Source organism: Antrostomus carolinensis, unplaced genomic scaffold (assembly GCF_000700745.2).
Source record: "Antrostomus carolinensis isolate BGI_N321 unplaced genomic scaffold, ASM70074v2 scaffold2377, whole genome shotgun sequence".
Taxonomy (NCBI): Eukaryota; Metazoa; Chordata; class Aves; order Caprimulgiformes; family Caprimulgidae; genus Antrostomus; species Antrostomus carolinensis.
Genome location: NW_010326433.1, coordinates 42,159 through 61,430, shown reverse-complemented (window position 1 = coordinate 61,430; position 19,272 = coordinate 42,159). Strand labels below are relative to the sequence as shown.

General features: G+C 40.2%; 1 protein-coding gene across 1 annotated transcript in view; it reads right to left on the bottom strand.

Annotated features, from left to right (window-relative positions):
- LOC104527753 (talin-2) overlaps positions 1-19,272 on the bottom strand; it is a 105,460-nt gene that overhangs the window by 44,882 nt on the left and 41,306 nt on the right. The window contains exons 26-38 of the mRNA XM_010171559.2: positions 18,558-18,766; positions 17,648-17,767; positions 16,480-16,677; positions 14,166-14,305; positions 12,365-12,458; positions 8,632-8,721; positions 7,419-7,541; positions 5,978-6,121; positions 5,627-5,788; positions 4,374-4,514; positions 3,506-3,687; positions 2,257-2,389; positions 1,215-1,316 (exon numbers count right to left, since the gene is read on the bottom strand). Coding sequence (XP_010169861.1) covers positions 1,215-1,316; positions 2,257-2,389; positions 3,506-3,687; positions 4,374-4,514; positions 5,627-5,788; positions 5,978-6,121; positions 7,419-7,541; positions 8,632-8,721; positions 12,365-12,458; positions 14,166-14,305; positions 16,480-16,677; positions 17,648-17,767; positions 18,558-18,766 — 1,838 coding nt within the window. The remainder of the gene's footprint in view (positions 1-1,214; positions 1,317-2,256; positions 2,390-3,505; positions 3,688-4,373; positions 4,515-5,626; positions 5,789-5,977; positions 6,122-7,418; positions 7,542-8,631; positions 8,722-12,364; positions 12,459-14,165; positions 14,306-16,479; positions 16,678-17,647; positions 17,768-18,557; positions 18,767-19,272) is intronic.

Below are 19,272 nucleotides of genomic sequence, written 5' to 3'. Positions count from 1 at the left end.
AGGAATGGTTTCTTCTGCATTCAACAAGAAAAACAGGCTCAAGAAAAGTGCTGTCGACTTTGGTCAACATTTACCTAATAAGCAGGAGGAGGAATGTAACTCCCTAACTACCTACGTCTTGGCAATCCTGATGCGTTGTGAGCCTCAAAGGGCTAGGTAAACTGAGAATCAAAACTGCAAGTAGTTGACATGTTACAAAAATATTTGATGGTTATCCAAAACAAAACAGAGTCACTTGGGTACAACTCTGGAAGACCTCTCACGCTACAAAGTGATTCCTTTCCAGTATTAACTGCACATCCTGGTTTTTGCTAGGATAGGGTTAATTGTCTTCTGAGTAGCTAGAAAGCACTGTGTTTTGGTTTCAGTGAAGATTGTTATGAGAACAATGTTGATAACTACAAGGACACTGTGCTTGGGCAGTTTCCAAGAAGAGAGGACTGGAAGGGGGGAGTGGAGAAGAAAAGTGTAGTAGTTAGTAAAACCCAGAATTGACAGTTGGATGTGCCAATAAGATATTCCATGTCATACTATGTCATGTTTAGTATATTAACCAGGGCTGACCAGAAAGGTGGGGATTCCCTGGGTGGTGGGGGAAGGGGTCAGGGAGGCTTCAAGTGGTTGTGTCTTGTTTGGCTGCCAGCTGAGTTAAACTATCACACCGACACAGAAAACTGGGTCACAAAATGGAGCAGCGTGCTTTATGTGAGGACCTCAGATCAGGATGGGGATCTGACAAACCTTTCATCAACTGGCCAACTTTTGCTATATATACATATTTGAACTGTAACTCTGTGAACAAGCCTGGAGTGTGATGGGCCCCAGGTCCTGTGGTCACCTTTAATACAGCACAAGAGATAGAAGAACCTACCCAATATGCATGCCTGCTGCCTGCAACAGCCAGAGGTAGGGAGACCTGTAACGTTGCACTCCACCCTTCCATCTTTGCTTCTCTCTCCCCTTTCTTTGTTTGTCCTTTCTCTGTAAACCTGCCCCTCACCAAACACCTCAACGGAAATATCTTCCTGATGGCCCAAAACATGAACAGGTTTATTTCGCCTCGGCTCCAAGTAGTTGGAAATCCAGTATCTTTCCTCCTTCCATATGCTTTCTTCCACTCTTTCACAGGAAGTGAAAAAGCAGCTAAATCATCATCTCCCCTAATGTCCAGCTATCTGAGATCTCAAATACCTTTCATAATGGTAGGACAGTACCTTGTGCCCAAGCTGAGCTGCCTCTCCCCGAGCTGCAGTAGCTATGGGATCAACGAGGTGACCAATTTCCTGGACGACTGATGTCAGCTGCTCCTGTAGAGCCTAATATAAAGAGAAATCACCAGTTACTATCACAGCTGTTCTTTTATCAAGTTGTACTGTATCATCACAATCGCCCTCAGACCAACCAGCATACTCAGAATGCTGTTGAAATGACCAAACTACCATAGGATGCAGAAATCCATGCTGTCGACTTTCTTTATGTACATGCTCATTTCTTCGCTTTTACCCTGTTTCAACAACACTACTCCTGACATAGGCCTGCTCCTCTTTAGACTGATATGGCAAGTCTGGGGAGAGAGAGAGGAAGATGGCTCCCTCCTACTCCAGCTGATAGTAGCAAACTCAAGAGTGGGTGTCCTTTCTCATTGCAACGTGACAAAAAAAACCCCAAAACTATTCTTGCCCTGCCAAAGATTTAGTGTCACTGCACTGATCAGAGAAACCAGCGGGAGCTCTGATTTCAATACAAGGAAACATTCTTCAAAGCAGACAATACAAGCAGACAGCACAAAAGCAAAAAGCTCTGCTGTAAACTTTGAAGCCAGCAGGAGAAATTCACCAGTAAGGAAAGACTAAGGAAATAAGTGACATCTCCGAGGGACAGAGATGAGGGCTGACCATATGCGAGGCAGGAGCATAAGAAAAGCATATTATTGGCCTTGTCGAGACATAAATACTGGCTTTTAATTCACACTAACTATCAGTCACTCACATCAGCACAGGAAGTCAGAGTAATATGTGGGTGGTGGTTAAAACCAACTGCTGTCACTCCTACTCCTAGATGCCTAGTGATTCTGGCATCTTTCCAGAAGTGATACACCTTGGCCAGCGTGTGCTTTTGCCTAGAAAGATTCCAGTAAGAATACTTCTCCCCCCTCACTGTAGATTGTGCTCCAAATCTTCAAATGGAAAAGAAAAGCAACAGGGTAAGTGAGGCGGCTCAGCATTACTTTGTTTCGCCCTGTGCTATCTCCCTTACCTCAACTGAGATGTCATCTCTGGTGGCCAGACTCTGACTGACAGCTGCAAGGGAGGCCTGCTCAATGTCTCTGATGCATCTGTTGATCCCATCAATGGAGAAATCACATTCTCGCTGGCCTGGGGCCTTGTCTCTGAAAGACAGAGACAGTAAGCTGAGCGTGGTGGGAAGGACGCAGGCTCTTTCATGCGTGCGCACAAGTGTACTTCATTACCTGACAATACATAAAGCACGTGGGAGGAGAGCAATGAGGACAGAAGTTAGCTTTGTTCTCCCTACGGGATTTTGGTACGTATACGGACTACTCTGCACACTTTCATACGCACGTACGTATTGCTCTTCTCAATGATTAGACAGAAAAAAAAATGTGTTGCCTTAGAAGAAGAATGCAAATTCAGCCTCCTCAGGCTGGCCAGACTGGCGCAATAATGAAGGTCACCATGAAAACCCAACAGACACCAGGAAAAAATATTCACATTTCTGTATGCAGTGCCATCGACTGTCTCGGAAAACAATTCCTTAGGCATTAGGTGTTACATTCGGTCCCAGGTATCTCTTGTTCGGGTTTTTAGCCGAGACAGAGCTAGGTTTCCGAGTACTTTGTCCTGACATGCAGTTTGCTATTTCAGTACAATCATTATCAAAGATCAATGAAACTGTAAATATTCCTTAGTTCACTGTTTCCATACCATTTTAATTTAATCAATATTAAGAGGTTACGTCTAGAACTACACTTTTAAAATTTTCAGTAAGAAAGGGATAGGACAGGTTTAGTCCAAAAAATAAAGATTATTCACTTCTTGCTACAGCATTCTTGCAACTAATCCGAGAACACTATACTAATAAAGAACAGATAGCAAAGGTAATTTATACACTGACTCACGTTAAAAAAAAAAAAAAAAAAAAAAAAAAGCTGTTTTCCATGTGCTGTATGTTGGATGGAGGTAATATTAGCTACATTTTTTTATTCTACAGCATTCCCTATTACATTCACCCTAAATGGAATTGGAGGTCGAACCAGGGAAGGAGAACAAGATACAAAGAACTCTGTGCTGCAGAGTGCTGCAGTCATCACTTATGATTAAACACCCAGCACAACTGGGGAGATATTGTACATGATAGAATAAATAATTTCCATTACTGAAAAATACCAGAGTGCTAATGGCCATACAGTATTATTCTTTACAAATGGCTGCTCAATTATTATGCCTTAAACGTGGACACAAAAAAGTTACTACAACAGACATACCTGATAGAGGTGATAAGACTTTTGATAGAATCTGAGACAGTATGGGAATGTCCAGCTAGTACAGACCACATAGGAGGGTCTTTTGGATTTATTGCCAGAGAACGAGCAGTTTTGATCAATAAAGATGAGCTCTCCAACATTGTTTTAGCAGAAACTAGAATTGGTTCCTGTGCTCGCGATCCCTGGGGTCAGAAAGGTACAAGAACACAAAGAACATTGAAATAATTATTTGAGTTCATCCACACTTTCTGCTCCTAAAAATCTGTTCAATTAATGGTGCTAAAATAGCATTATCATATCTTGTATCATACTATTATATTCGTGGACAGTCAACATGGAAATAGTACTAAAATCACTGCATTTCTCCATAATGGAATTAAATAATTTTCAGGCTGAGAAAGGCATCATCCATCTGAGAAACAGAAGAAAACAAGGACACTCGTCTAATCATAAACGATGGTGATATCGTTGAAAATAAACTTTATTTGTCACAAAACTTGCAAGATCCAACCAAGCGTGCTCCTTTCCCAGAAATCACTTGGACTACAACACTCTAATTGGGTCATCATCTCTGTATTTTATGGCCGGTGATCTGGCAAACCCAGGTACTACAGGCCTGCAGGACAGGCTTAGATCACTTTCCTAACAGGAGACTGGCAGTGTTTACTGTAGCCTAACTACTTTTATCCTACTGGTGCAAAACTCAAAGTGAGAGGTTAAGCAAAGGACAGCAGAATACTCTTCGAACACCCAGGAACAGAGAGACATTTCAGAGTCAGGCCTTTACACTCACTTCCTCTCTCCCAACCACACGATTAATTCAACATTTTCAACTTTTTGAGGGTGAAAGTGCAACATCCTGCCTTACCTCAGTGCTGATCTGTGCTGGTATGCTGACAAATTCTGGATTTGAAGCAAATGCTGTCAGATTTTCCACAGCTTCTATCAAAGGTGCAGTAGCAATTCTGCACTTGTTGCGGTTCTCTTCAGAGAAATCACCATCCAGGGCCTGGAAATTAAATTGTGATTGAGTTCTGTCTGAATGGGTTTCTTTGCAAAATTGAAGGAAGACGGTTTAATTCTTTATAACAGTTGTGTGCTTATGATACAAGAAAGTTCCCCCATATACAAGGCTAATGCAAAGAATGTGATCATTTAGGCATGCCTTTCTTAGCTATTGTTACTTAGCTACTTAGATTATTAAACCTAAACTTAAAACTGCTGCTTTGCTTCACAAGACTGAATAAAGGTTTTCTATCATTGCAATCTGATGATGCTCATAAATCATGTCTTGGCACCTCATGCTCCAAAGGGTGGAAGTGGCTAACAAGGTGGTCCTTTCCTACAGACTGATTTTTAATTTCTTTTTTTTTTTCTTTAAGCAAACCAATAATTATTTATTGCTCTCATTTTCACACAAGTCCACTGATCTCTTTCATAATCTTATAGGAAATATGAAGGACCTTCTGTATAATGTAATAGAACCTTCCAGTCTTAAGAGCATAATTATTTTTAAAAGACTTTCAGTAGCAGATCAGCTAATGGCTTCCCGAGGGTTTTAGAATCGTGACTCCTCTATGACTTAATGAATATTATTTATGCTTGCATGAGGAAAAGCTACCTCCTGAAAAATTGCAGGCAGGTATCTGCAAAATAAAAGATTACTATTAACAGGAGACTTAAACTTCTGTTTGCTTCCCAGTATTGTTTCTTTATTTTTCTCTTATAATTATGGTAAAGCTGTCAGAAATACCTTCACAAACCTCCAGATACTGAGCAATGCAACACCATTAAAAACCTTTGCATTTAGTTGTTTGCAAATTATTCTCATGGTGCAAGCTCATTAAGTACATTGACACAGAGGTATCTCATACAGGATGAGCCAGATGCCTCTCATAACACTAATGTTTCCCAATTCTTGCCATCTCAGCTATGGCACAGTTATACCACTGAATGTGTTTTTCAATTCAGGTCTTCAAAAAAATAATGATTTATTAAACCATACATATTACAGAAGGTAAAAAGATATTTCTAACTGTTCTGATTCTGTCTCAATGGAAGAAAAAAAAAAAAAAGAAAAACACAAAGGAAGAAGGAAGCACAATTAAGCAGCATTGGTACCTTGATAGTTTTAACCAGGTTAGCAGTGCTGTTTGCAACTTCCTTGGCAGACTGCACAAAGTGTCTCTTGGCAACAGGATTTGCTGTCTTTGATGAAGCGATGCGACAAGCGTTGCACAAAGCAGAAGTGTGTTTGGCCACAATTGTGGCAGCTGATAGTACCTGTAAAAAGAGATGGCACAAAACAAGCAGATTATCAAAGATGCATGACAGTTGCTTTACTCTAGCTCTGCAAAGCTGCAGTTCAAAGCCATGCAACAGTTTCAAACCAAAACTCCTTTACTTGGTCACAAATAAAGCAAAGTCATGTGTCCTAACAATGACACTCTCCCTGCAATCCTCTGGAATCACCTGTGATGGGCTGCTTGCTGGATCTACCAAATTCTGGCAAGCCATCTGGATTGCTTGATTGGCTCTGGCAAATTGAATTGGGTCAACGAGACCCTGCTGACCAGCCTGACTGTTTGGATCTGAGATGCCAACCAGGTAAGCAGCCTAGAAATGGAGAAAGGAAGAAAACAATCGTAAGAAACAGTGATAAATCCATCTTGGTTCTTTGATATGCTTGCCGTATGTCATAGCACATGGTGGTCAGAGATTATCCAGAAATCATATTGTGAAATACTATTACCATTTATTTAGTAATAAATCTCCGCTATCCTCTGAAACTGAGAAAAGGTATCCTTCCACTTGTGAAATTTATTTAGTCAAAACAAAACTACCCATAGTTTAAGCAGCTGGTATCCCCAGAAACGTTATTTTTCACTTGCATAGCCAATGGAAAGAGCTTTAATGGTCACAAGCATCAGCCAATTATTTACTGGATTAGCCACAGTTGCAGATGGTGAGGGTTTTCATCAGCCCTAAGTAGAAAACCAATTCACAGCAAATGCACTGCTGCTGAGCGTAGGACCCCTCAAGTCTGCAGTTGCTGGTCTCACTGCAGCTCAAGATATTTTGATGGCCAGACTTAATTTCCTTCTCAGTTACACAAAAGTTTCAACAAGGATGAATTGTCCGAACTGTCAAAACCATATTTGAAGATTTCTTGATGAATTTCTGTTACAGATACAATTATCTGTCACCTTGATATGCCAATAAGGCAACACAAGTTTAGATGTGCAGGAGATTAAGTCCGCACTTAGACATTCCATGTTTGGGGAAATCAAGAAGTGGCTTCCAGATGCAAAGCATGATCGCCCATGGCCAAACCCTTCACTGAAGAAGCTGTATCAGCTCTCAGGAGTTTAAGTCACCCAGTTATCAGATCAGTGAAGCCACAGTGACCAGTTCCAGACTCTCATTTGTTGTAGTAGCTTAAGAATTTAGGTTATTCGAAAAGTATGTTAACAGCTGAAACAGGTTTCTTATTATTTTACATGTCTGAAATTAGTAGCACTCCTTATGAATTTTTACAAACTATATCAAACTCATTTATTCATTTAACTGTGGCTGTTTATTGTGTGCTCCTCTATGATGTAATGGTTCAGAGCCTGAGCTGCAAACATGAATTCCATATGCTGCAACTTTGACATTTGCTTTATCCTCAGAAAAGTCTCCTTCTTGATGTCATTTCCCTCCGTTATAAAATATGCATGTTACTACATGCTGCTGCTTCTGCAATGTACAACGGTATATGCACAGTCTCTGTGCATCCACACAGAGCATGCCACGTAGTACAAGGTCATCATTTGGACACAAGGAAGCGAATCTCAGATTTACACGCTCACAATGGGAGCTGTCTAAAAAAAAATTAAAACATATACTTCCTTTACAGACTTTAGTAGCTTACCTGAGCTGCTGCCTCTGTGAGGCCACAGAGAGCCTTGGATGCAACTCCAACACATTCTCCAAAGACTAAAAGATCCCCCGTTTTGGCATTTTGGGAAATGCCCGCCATCGATTCTCCAAGAACCTCAGAAATTAAAAAACAAAGTTACCTTCCCAATATGCTTCCCTACCACTCAACGGCAAATGATTCCTGGTCTTGAGTCAGTTCTGGCCCACAAACCTCTGACTTGGCTTCTAGAAATTTTAGCTAGCTAGCGACTTCACTGAATTGGGCGCATTCCTCTGTACAGCATAAGGGATAAGGCGTGCAGACCAACACTGGATTGACGGTGCTGAACAAACGCTATTATAGTGCAAATGACTACGAGGATACAGAATTAATCCCCATTATTTTTGCCATCATCCAATAGTCATCCCAGTCAGCCTGGCACTAGGCACATTTCACCAACTGCAGAACATGACAACCAATCCCACAGCTGCTGTTGACACATCTGGCAACATCGTTGCCCCCAAATTCACTGAAACTCAGTGGAAGTAAAATTGTACCTAGTCTGCTGTAACCATCTGAATGTCAGAATACACATTAATTCCCACAGTGTCTCCCCCTGATTTCAGTTTATTTTCTTTTAAAATGCAAAGTAAGATCTGACTGCTCTAGAGTATTAGATGCAAGGTGACATGCATATCCACTGAGCACTGTCTTTTCATTTTAGAGATGGAAGGGTCTGAGACAATTCCAACACATCAGATAAAAAGCACACCAAAAGCAAAGCTTCAGAGAGAGATGTATAGCATGGTACGTTTAAAAATAACTTCAGAGATTTCACACAGATTTTCTGATGTGCTGGAATATCTGGACTGCTCAGACATTTCTCTGAGCTGTTTCGCACAGAATGACACAATATTTAACTGCCAACTGTTTACGCTTTGAGCCATTCTAACATAGCTGCAGTCAAAATATATCATGAAAGTACGACATGCTGTCTAATACACAGGAACTAAAATTTATTACCAGGGCAATATGCCTTCTAAGAGACCAAAACCTGAAATTATCTGTAAGAGACCTATCTCAGGCTGAGTTTTATCAAGGAATGCAGCAACATTTTCGCTATAAATACTCTGCTGCATTTCCAACATGTTTGATATCCACGTAGAAACTTCTGATATTCAAAATGCACTTTACAATTGGCACAGGGGTGGGAAAAGGAAATTACCTTTGAGTTTTCCATTACACCCTCAATACAATCAAAATATGAGAGATCGCTCACAGGTTCATTGGGGTTATCCAGCATTCCCTTAACTGTCTGAAATAACAAAAGATATTCTGATTATTGACAGAGCCTGAAATACTGAGCTGGGAAGAACACAGACCATCACAACTATTTTGCTTGTACCAGTGTGATCTTACAACTTTGTTTCCAGCAAGCAAACAAAACTACGCACTCACTGAGGGCTCACATGCAAGTGAAGGTGCTACACATGGAATGCTACCCTACGTTAAGTGAACTGTGGTAACTGCATGTTTGTGCTCTACAAATCTGTTAGAAGTATAGGCTGGTGTGGTTTACCTCGTGTTTGTGATGAGTGACTTACAGTCAGTCAGCGATGCTTGGCTGACATGAGGTAACTGCTTTTCTGTCTATTGTCAACAGCCTAATACATGTTTTCAGTACCGTTTTAAATTTCATAAATGGAATTACAAGAGTGACAGGAAAACCAGATACCATTTCTTGAGTACTGTCTAGAGACACAAAGGGCTAACAAACTAAGTGCAAGTCAGCCGCCTGCCTGCCTCTTACTACTGTCAACAGATTCCACTGACATATCTCCCTCTGCTAGAAAACTAATACAGTAGTTGGGTTTAATTTCTTTTTCTGATGTAATTCTGATTCCTGGAAATAACAACATGAAAGTCAGTCACACATTCACTGGGAAGAATCAGTGTATTTACATAACAAAACTTGTAAAAAGCTGTAAAATGCAGCAGACTAATACCCTTGCATGTAAAAAAATCTGCAATATGCCTTTTCCCGAGTTTGGACGAACGCTATTTTCTGCCAAATATCAGGTAGAAAAAACTTTTAATCTTTCCAATGAAAGGGAAGTTGGTTAAGTATAGAAAGATAGTAACATCTGTATCTGACATTTGCCTTCCACCTGAACGAAATCTAGGCATGATTTTAAACTCTTCAACTTTTCTCATAACTAAACTCCTAACATTAAGATACACCTACAATATTTTTAACAGCTCAGCTATTGCTTTTTAAAAGCTGTAGTCTAGCTCAAAGCCTTACAGCAATTAAATTGTGAGAAGGTGGTGATGTGAGGAAGAAGTTGTATCTAGAAAACAGTTTCCAGCTGCTTCTCATCTCTTTCTCAGTTCTCACAGACATTGAAGCAACTCTTCATTTTTTGTGCTCCATCATCTTTAAATAACAACTTGCAAAGCAAACAGTGTCCCTGCAGCACTTGCACTACTATGGAGACAGAAGCCCTTGGAATGTAAGGAAACAGAACAGTGAAAGACAAGCCAGCTCAGCTTCCCACTGACATATATTGGCTATTACTATATCGCCTCTGTTGATTGTTTCAGCTGAAACTCTGGGCAAGTTTAGCTATCTCACTGGAGGTCATACAGTAAGGTCCTCCCTAAACAGTGCTCTCCAGAGCCGCCAGGGAAGACTACAGACCATACTGACAGTCTATCAAACCCAAGCTCAGACATACTCTTTCTACAGAAACAGGACTTTTTAGTACTTTTAAGAAGCCTTGGGGACACTAGAAATAGTAGGCAATGAATGGGGGAAATGAAGGGAAGAGGTAAGAGCTTTATCATCGTAAAGAGAAATTGCAAGTTAAGACTACTAATAATGCTTTCCCCAAAATCTGATAGGTTCCTCGGGTCACTTTTATACCTGTCTCCAGCCTGGTTTGAAGACTGTGTGTTTTTGCCTCAGTTCCCATTTTCTCATAAATTAATCCATTTTTATACACCCAGGCTTTTCTCACTAACTTTCCCTTTCAAGCAAGTGTTTCCTGAAGTTCAATATGCTACAGATGTTCCTTCTGCCCTCCCTGGGCTCTGCTCACAATCCATGCAAGCCATGCTATTGGCACAGAACCCTCTGCGATGCCTTCTTAAGGCTGTTCTGCCCTACATTTCTCCTCTAGGCTCTCAGTTTTCTGTGGCTCATTAGCTGGGAATTCTGACCTTTCACATCCCCACTGTTTTGCTGATCTATCCCCATTAGTCTTTCATGAAGTCCTGAGAAATGGCACTTCATTCCTCCTTGTCCTGGTTTTGCTAGGATAGAGTTAATTTTCTTCTCAGTAGTTAGAATAGCTGTGTTTGGTTTCAGTTCAGACTTATGAGAAGAACACTGGATAAAAGTACCAATGTTATCAGCTGCTGCTGGAGCTCAAGGCCACCGTGTTTGGCTGGTTCACAGCTGCATTAGGAATGGGAGGGAGAAGCTCAGTGAATAGCAAACCCCAAAACTGGCATTTGGATGTGTCGGTGAAATATCCCATATCATATCCCGGCATGTTTAGTGTATTATCCGGGGCTGACCAGAAAGGGGGGGATACTCTCTGGTTTTTGCTCAGGCTCTGGCTCTTCCAGGATCGCGGTTTCAGTTCAGGATTGTTGCTCCTCCGGAATTATCTGGGAACGGGCCGGGCTTGGTCAGCTGGTGGTGAGTGGTTCCACCAGGTTATCGCTCATTTGTATATCTTATTACTGTTATCATTATCACTACTATTTTAATATTAGGGTTTTTTAAAAGTTTTCTTTTATTTCTATTATTAAACTGTTCTTATCTCAACCTACAAGCCTCCTAATCCTTGCCCCCAATCCTCTCCCCTATCCCCTGGGGGTGGGGGAAAGTGGGTGAACAGCTGTGTTGGCTGCTGGCCAAGGGCTAGCCCAGTGACACTATCACACTCCTGCTTGCTCCATCCCTACATTTGGCAGTGATTTCAGGCAGCCATTACATTATGGCCCAATTTCCACTTTTCTCTTTCTGTTATTTGGACTTGATGCCACTCTGTTTAACCAAGGAGAGAACACTTCTAAGCTCAAGAAACTAAGAATTCAGAAGTACAAACTAGCTCCTAGGCAAACTCCTACCAGTATTCTCGGATGATGACTGTGGACTTGCACATCAAAAAAGCTCACAATTTCCTGGCATGTGCTGCAATGGCCTTTGTATTCTTCTGATACCAAGGCATAGAAATTTAAAGCTTGAAGGTATTTTATGTTTTCTACACTGGCCAGTCATATCTTGAAGTTCCAACCTTGACAGCAAACAAACATTTAGTTTAATTAAAAAGATGCTATTTCCTACTATTGTAAGCAACTGTCCCTGTGATCAGTGGACAGCTTTAGAATTATATTTTTCAACTGACCTGCTACCCATTATTTAGCCAGCCAAACATTTCACTCATGAACCAGAACATTCCTTGCAAAACCTGTATTGACATGCATGCCATATCAGCTTGGCTGTGACAGAGCAGATACAAGGCTTTGGAAACCTACACTAAGAAATGGCAGGGAGGAACGAGGTAAAAGATGGTAAATGTTTCATAAGGTGGGATGAGAGTAACAACATTCTATAAGCATAAAAATCAAGATACTGCAGCTCCCTTCACTACACTGCTGGAATGTCCATCTCATCATGATTCTTCCTTAATTCACAGTAAGTATGAATAACAAGGACTAAACTGTACCTTTTGAGGAGCAGGGAAGAAGAGGAGAGGACAGGGCAGCAAATTTCACTCTGGCCAAAACTACACGATGCTCACAGAGGTTCTATGCTTACCTTGTGTATGCAATTAAAACCCCTGCCACAGATACCAAGTGAGAAGACAGCAACAGCATTTAATCAGACAAAGGAAACAAACATTTGGGGCTCATTTTTATTCATAAGAACTTCTGAAATGTAATACCTCGAGTTCTCTGAGTGCATTATCACATTCCTTCTGCCCAGGAGCTTGCTGGGTGCACAGCGTGATGAGCTGGTTTATACTCTCAGTTACAGCTCTAGGGAGAGTAGAAGAAAAAAATATATACTTTAAAGTTTAACTATCCTTCTTGTTAAAACTTGTGTTTCATTAACTATACACTGCATAAAGATTTAATACTTCGGTGTTCTACTACATTTTTTCTCTTCAGTGTTTGTGGATTAACTGTATGTTAAACAGTTCACCTAGAAAACTCTTCTTTAACAAGCTTCAGAGGAGCAAAAAACATTCTCACTAAAGCATTTGATAGTGAGCCACACCTGAAAATTTATCCCTTCAGTGTGAACAACTGAGAATTTAGTCCAGAAGAAACAGAAGCTTCATCTCATAGCAACATGTGTATTGGGTGTCTGTGGCAAGGTTTCGGCTGCAGGTGTGGCCTCTGTGAGAAGAGGCCAAGGGCTGCCCCATGCTGGGTACAGTTGGTTCTAGACAGCTCCAACAGACCCACTGCAGGACACAGCTGAGCCCACAACTCAAGCTGGTGGCACCTCTGGGAAAATGTCATTAAGAAAGGACAAGACACCATCTGGCAGTGGGCCAAGGTCAACCCACTACGCTAGCACAGTGACATAACTTAGTCACTGAAAAGTATCTTAGTATTTCATTACCTACAATCTTCCTAGAAACTATTTATTTCTGGGGAGGTAAGATGGATGTCAGATTTTTTTTTTTTTTTCCCCAAACATATATGACAAAGTAGCATAACTTCTTTAAGAAGTCCTTCATTAAAGGAGGGGATTTATTTTTTTAGAATAAAGTTATTGCTATTAGAAAGGGATTATTTCAAGGTCCAGGACAAACATCAACTACATTATCCCCAAGAAAGTAACAGTCTTAACTCACTCTCTTCCTCTCTAGGCTAATCTTTGTGGGTGTAAACATTTTGGAAGACAATATAATAAGTCACATCCAAACAATCTCAAATATTCATTTGATTTAACGTTGACATTTCTAGGTGTGATGTCTACCTGTCCTTCCGCAGTCTCCTTCCAGTTTGATATATGAACATTTGATTTACAAACTTAGATAACAGAATAAAAAGTTAATTTGGAAAATAAAAATTCAGAAAAGGATTTGACAAAGTGAAGGAGAGCCGATTATCCAGTCAAACACTGAAACGTGGTGTTATTTTTCACATAAACACTGAGCACCTTGACTGAGAAACAGGGTCTACAAGATGAAATTCAGGGCACAGTTGACAGAATCCTTAAAGTAAGGGTATTTTCCACCAAATAAACATAGCAACTAACCCTTTCAGGTGTTCTCACTCATACACACTGTTAGTGATAGGTAGCCACAACATGATTTTTAAGCACATTCTATGTAAGAATATTATTCAATTTCTGTTCTTTGTCAGGGATTGAGAGGCTTACTGTTAGCTACTGCCTTGTCAGAACACAGATGGTAAAAAACCAACAGGTAAAACACACTAGTCCCTTTCAAAAACCAGGCCAACTCTTCAGCTGCTGGGTCTTATTTCCACCATGGGTAACAAGTTATGCCAGTGAACTGAACTACTCCAAAATGACCTGCTTTTCTCCAGCCTATATTCATTTAAGTAGAACTGCAAATTCCAACCACTCAGATAACTGAGTCAATAGCAAAAAAACAAAAAAAAAAAAAAAAAAACCAAAAAAACCACCCAAAACCAAAAAACCCACAACACGTTATAAATATCACAGAGAAAAGCAAATATCTTAGGATATTTGCAACACATCCTTACCTTGCGGCTGCAGCTAAGAGGTTCTTAGCATTAGGAGCTCCAGGATCAACAGACAGAGACTTGGCAGCTAGTAACAGCTTGCTGGAAGCCATAGAGATGCTCTTGAGGTTACCTATTACTTGAATCTGATCCTCTTTAGTCTGGAAAGCCAGAGCAGCATAACATTAAGTGCAGAGTTTGCAATAAAGAGTAATAAAAGCTAAGATCACATTTGGAAACCCAGTTTCTTTATCCACCTGAAACCACTGACATGCAGGGGACCCTAGTCAGGAGAATGACATGGACCAAAGCCTCTGTTCACCCAGACAGGTGCCTCTAGCTTCATTTATATCACAGAAAAAAGAAACCCATATAACAAATAGCTTGGTTTCTAACAATGGCAGTATTCACAAGTGAGCAATGGAGAAACTTTACTACTTGTTGAACAACGCTTTTGTTGTCAAGACTCTCATGCATCTCTGCCTGGCACAACTGATTCACATTATTCAGTCAGTGTACACTCTCTGTATTCTATCATCCTCTGTGTAACCCATAGGCTCTCTAGCATCTGACTAGGATTACTTACACAGAAAGATCCCTCCAGGAAGTCCTCTGTCCCAAGAAAATAACTTTCTATAAGCCTATTTTGGTAAACATTCTGACCTGGATGTTCTATTACTCATTTTAAGTCATTGCTTGAAAAGGAAAACCTGCATGTACATAAAATTACAGGGAAGTACCGCCTTATCACAGCAAGTAGTTGTGACTAGATTGTTCTATCAATGATCAATAGAAGTTACTCTATTCTTTCTAATAGTCTATTCAGAGTTTTATGTAAAGAGGTTGCATACTACTCAGCTGATGTGAATAACTTTTACTCTGTATTCGCATTCTGCTTCCTCCCTACCCCAACATTTTGCAGGGCATCAAAAATACCTGTTTTTGATTCTGCTCAGGCCACATAACTAGACACAACAGAAGGCATTCTCTTTTGAAAGATCAACTATTAATAACTAAGATGGTTATCATCCCCAATATCGGTAGGATAAGCAAATCTGCAAGGGCCACAAGCTCAACAGCAGCTGGAATTCTCTTTTCATGTAGCTATCTGCAGTTTCATTTCCACCTTTGCCTTCACTGAATTGCCTCAAACAAAATATTCTAGAAGTCAATGAGGCCCATGGCTAAAAAGATAGTTGGGTACCTAACTCATACTCAATTTCAGATAATCAGCAGATATTTGGTGCCTAACTCATTTCATGGATCTGGAACCTCAACGATTAAGTATTGATAGAGAATAATCTGCGGTCACTGTCCAATCTCTCTACTCAGCTCTGTCTACAAAGCACCTGCTCCATAGAGACACTTCATAAATTATTTCAAAGGACTGGCACATTCAAGACTTTCTGGCTAGTTTTCCTTTGGCAATCATTTCTTAGGTTTTCAAGTTCCTTCTACTAACTAGGGCAAATCAGTCTGCAGATTCTTTTTCCTACAAGTCCTCCTACCTCTCCTTCTACATGACCCTTTTTATACACTGACATTTGTTATGCTAAATCATCTCCAAATGACCAATTAATGTAATTCAGTACATCTAAACAGAAAGATAAAACGAAGGAGGTATCTCCAACTTAAATGAGTATCTTGACTACTAGGAATAAGTTAGATAATACATGACAACATTCCTGATTGTTTCCGAGTTCATCAGAATAAAACTCTGACAGATTTTAAATCACTAAACGGAAGTCCAAGTGCTTGCTGTCAGATCCATGACATTTTAGTCAGCCCTCTTCAAATGCTTGCTCTACTGCAAGGTCCTGCTTGCTCTGCAGCAGGTCCACAGCAGCACACACCATAAAGCAGTATCAAGTCTGGATTTTAAATGCATCTTCTCTTCCTTTTACTTAAAGCATTTGAAAATTAGCAAAGAAAGGTGCTAAATTTTGAACAGTGTTCACATAAATTATGCTCCATAGTATTTCTATGAAAATAGAAGCAATCTTTTCCATAAGCTTTGAGAGCCCAGCCCATCTTTGGACCTTCAGATATACACATCAACTTAGTTAACAGCTCAAACCATTCGGAGGAGTACGAAGTCATATTTCTGACTGGACGCAGGAAAAAAATACCAGTATCCAGTGTAAAACACAAATGCTGAGTTAACTTCACTCTGGATAACCAGTTATGGATGACTTCTTCATAACAAATATCACCTGTCATATTTGGATAGGCTCACACTAGCACATTGTATTGTACTACCGGATAACCAAGATACTGCACTGCAAGGTACTATGCCCAAGATAATCCTTGGTCCCAATTAGCAAGATAAACTTACTTGTGCTTGGCCAGCCATTTCAATACCAGCATCAAGAAATTCATCAAAATCATCACTGAATTTTCCAGATGCTGCAGCCAGTTCCCCACTTTGGCCCCGTGTAGCATGGACGACTTCTCCTGCTGACTGATTCAGGTCTGCTGCTGCCTGGTTCAGTTCACTCTGAGCTTCTTGAAATGACTTAGAACTTGGAGGTAGCTGTAAGAGACCAAGCACCCTATTTTACTGTCAGTCACATCACACTGGCCCTTCACAACTGGAAAGTTCAACACAATTCAAGAACGCAAAATGCAATACAGTGGCGAGCTTCAAATATGAGCTAGTTCGTATGTGAATAGTTCAACTATGGCACAGCTGTCAATCAGAAATCTATACAACGACCTTGGTTCTGCTGTTTCTTTCAAAGGACAGACAAGTACATAAATCTTTCAAGGGGCAGAGATGACAATAGCTATTTTATGGTTCAACTATGAAATTCAAAGTGATGAACTCAAAGTGGCAAAAGTTGGAGATTTTTGGTCTCTTAAGTCATCATTCACTTCCATGAACAAGCTTTCCAGAACACCACACAAGTATTGGCAGCTCTTCACAATGACTCTAAACAAACATATCAAAATATAATTCCTCCTTCACTCACAGGGTTGCTGGATCACTGTTAGGTGCAGAAAAAAGTCGTTCACATCATATAACATTCTGGCAAATTACCAGTACACAAAGGGGCTTTTTTGACATAGATGCAGTTAAACAGAAATAACAATTCTTCTCCTTGCACAAAATGACCAGAGATGCACTGAACATTTTTTGACCGACCACAATGCTCCTTAAACTGAACCCATCACTTCTAGGTGGGAGATGGATTCTAATTTTCTAATTTTTATATTCTTCAAAATGTTAGGTCACAGTTGGCATTCTCGAAAAACCAAACTAACAGTGATCTATGACAATGACTTTACTATTGCTTTCACAAGCGACAAACACATTTCACCTTTCCCATAAACTAGAACAGCATTTCAGCCAAAGTACCAGCTACTTAAAGTTGCATAAACTTAAACAAAACTTTTATGAAGTCTACTTAAGGCACATTTACTAAATAATATTTTGACACATGGGGAACTGAAACTGCTTTTCAGTTTTCTGAAATTTATTTTTATGTTAAAAGACATCTCACCGAATCAACAAGGAGCTTCTTGCTAGATTCCCCAATACTCTTCAAGGCCACATCCACATCCTTTTGTCCAGGCAGACAATTCACACAATTATTCAAGGAGTGAGACACTGCTTTTGCCACCTACAACACACAAGTAAACACATTTTCAGGGAGAAAGGCTTAAGTGGCCATTTATCTAATAGGAGGCACATTTCGCAACCAGCAGCTCCTAAATTTCGAGACTAACGACCATTTTTGAGGCTTGCAACTTCATTGGTTAGCTCACCTGTAGTTTAGCAGTAGTCATTATTTATGCTCACTCATCTGATAGGACAGAGTTGGGAGGGCAGCTCCACAACTGCTCCTGGCACCTGGGATAAAGGCTGCAGCACTGCTGACAAGGCAATGCCCCTGAAGTTAACCATACACTTATCACAGAAATCCTTTGCATGCTACTTTTTTCAAAGTCCTGATTAAAACTAATGTCCCCGCATAAGAGATTATTTAAAGCAGTAAAAAAGAACCTCTTACTCCTTGAAGTCTTCAAAAGCAGTGGTGCCACAGGCGTAGAAAACATGCATTCACTTTTTGAATGTAACATGAATAAAAATCCTTAATTTGATAACAATCAGTTTAACAGTTTCATTTTTGCAGTCAAGCAGCCTACTCAAATGTTGTGGGTAAAAGCACTTAACTGCATCTTTGTATAAATTTCTTTTCCTAAAAGATCACTAAATATCATACTTCAACACCATCTGCATTGTTTAACATAAGCATGATGTTACCATCTGAGAGTTGCTGGAAAGAATAGACAGCCAGCATTCCCCGCAGTCTTATTTTATGTTGTTCTCTCTCATTACTTAATGCTGCGTTTTGAATAACTTCGCTGGGTGTTTGATACTTCAAGTAGCTGCTCAAAGTTGCAACTTACCTGCGCTAATCTCTGCTGACTGTCTGCATCCCCTGGTGCAGCCAGGGCTTGCTTTGCCTCCTGAATAAGCATAGCCGAGCCTTCCATGACATCCCTTGCTGAATCCAACATTGCATGTGCTGCCACAGGGTCGGTAGTAGATGCCGCAACCCCTCGTGCTGCCTGAGCCAAAGTCTTCAAAGCCTGAGCAGTTTCTCTGGCAGCAACTCCTATGTTCAGATTTCATCAAGGATTCTATTAGCATTCTTAAAGATGATCTTTGCATTTTATGACAGATGAATTTGCAGGTAATGATCCCATTGCAAAATAACATTGCAAATGCAGTTTAAAAGCAAATCTTCCAACGTGAACACATTTGAAACACACAGCACTGTTTACCTAAAGAAATGTCTGTAGTGAAGCCATAAAGTAAATATTATACCTCAAAGACCATGTGTTTCAGGCACAGCTCTACTGGAAGTGACTAAATCTTAGTGAAGCACTGAAAAATAAAAAAATCTAAAACTTGGAAATGAGGAAAAACTCATACTCCAAGCTATAGGGGAAAGCGATTGTCTGCAAGAATGGTGTATGTGACTTCAGAGCCATGCATCTTTGCTGCTTCTGAAAATGCAACTTTGGATTCTTTAGAGAATAAACACAGTAATAGCTTAAGTTCAAGCAATTAAAAAAAAAATTAAAGAGATCATGAGTACAAGTCTATGAAAATAACTGA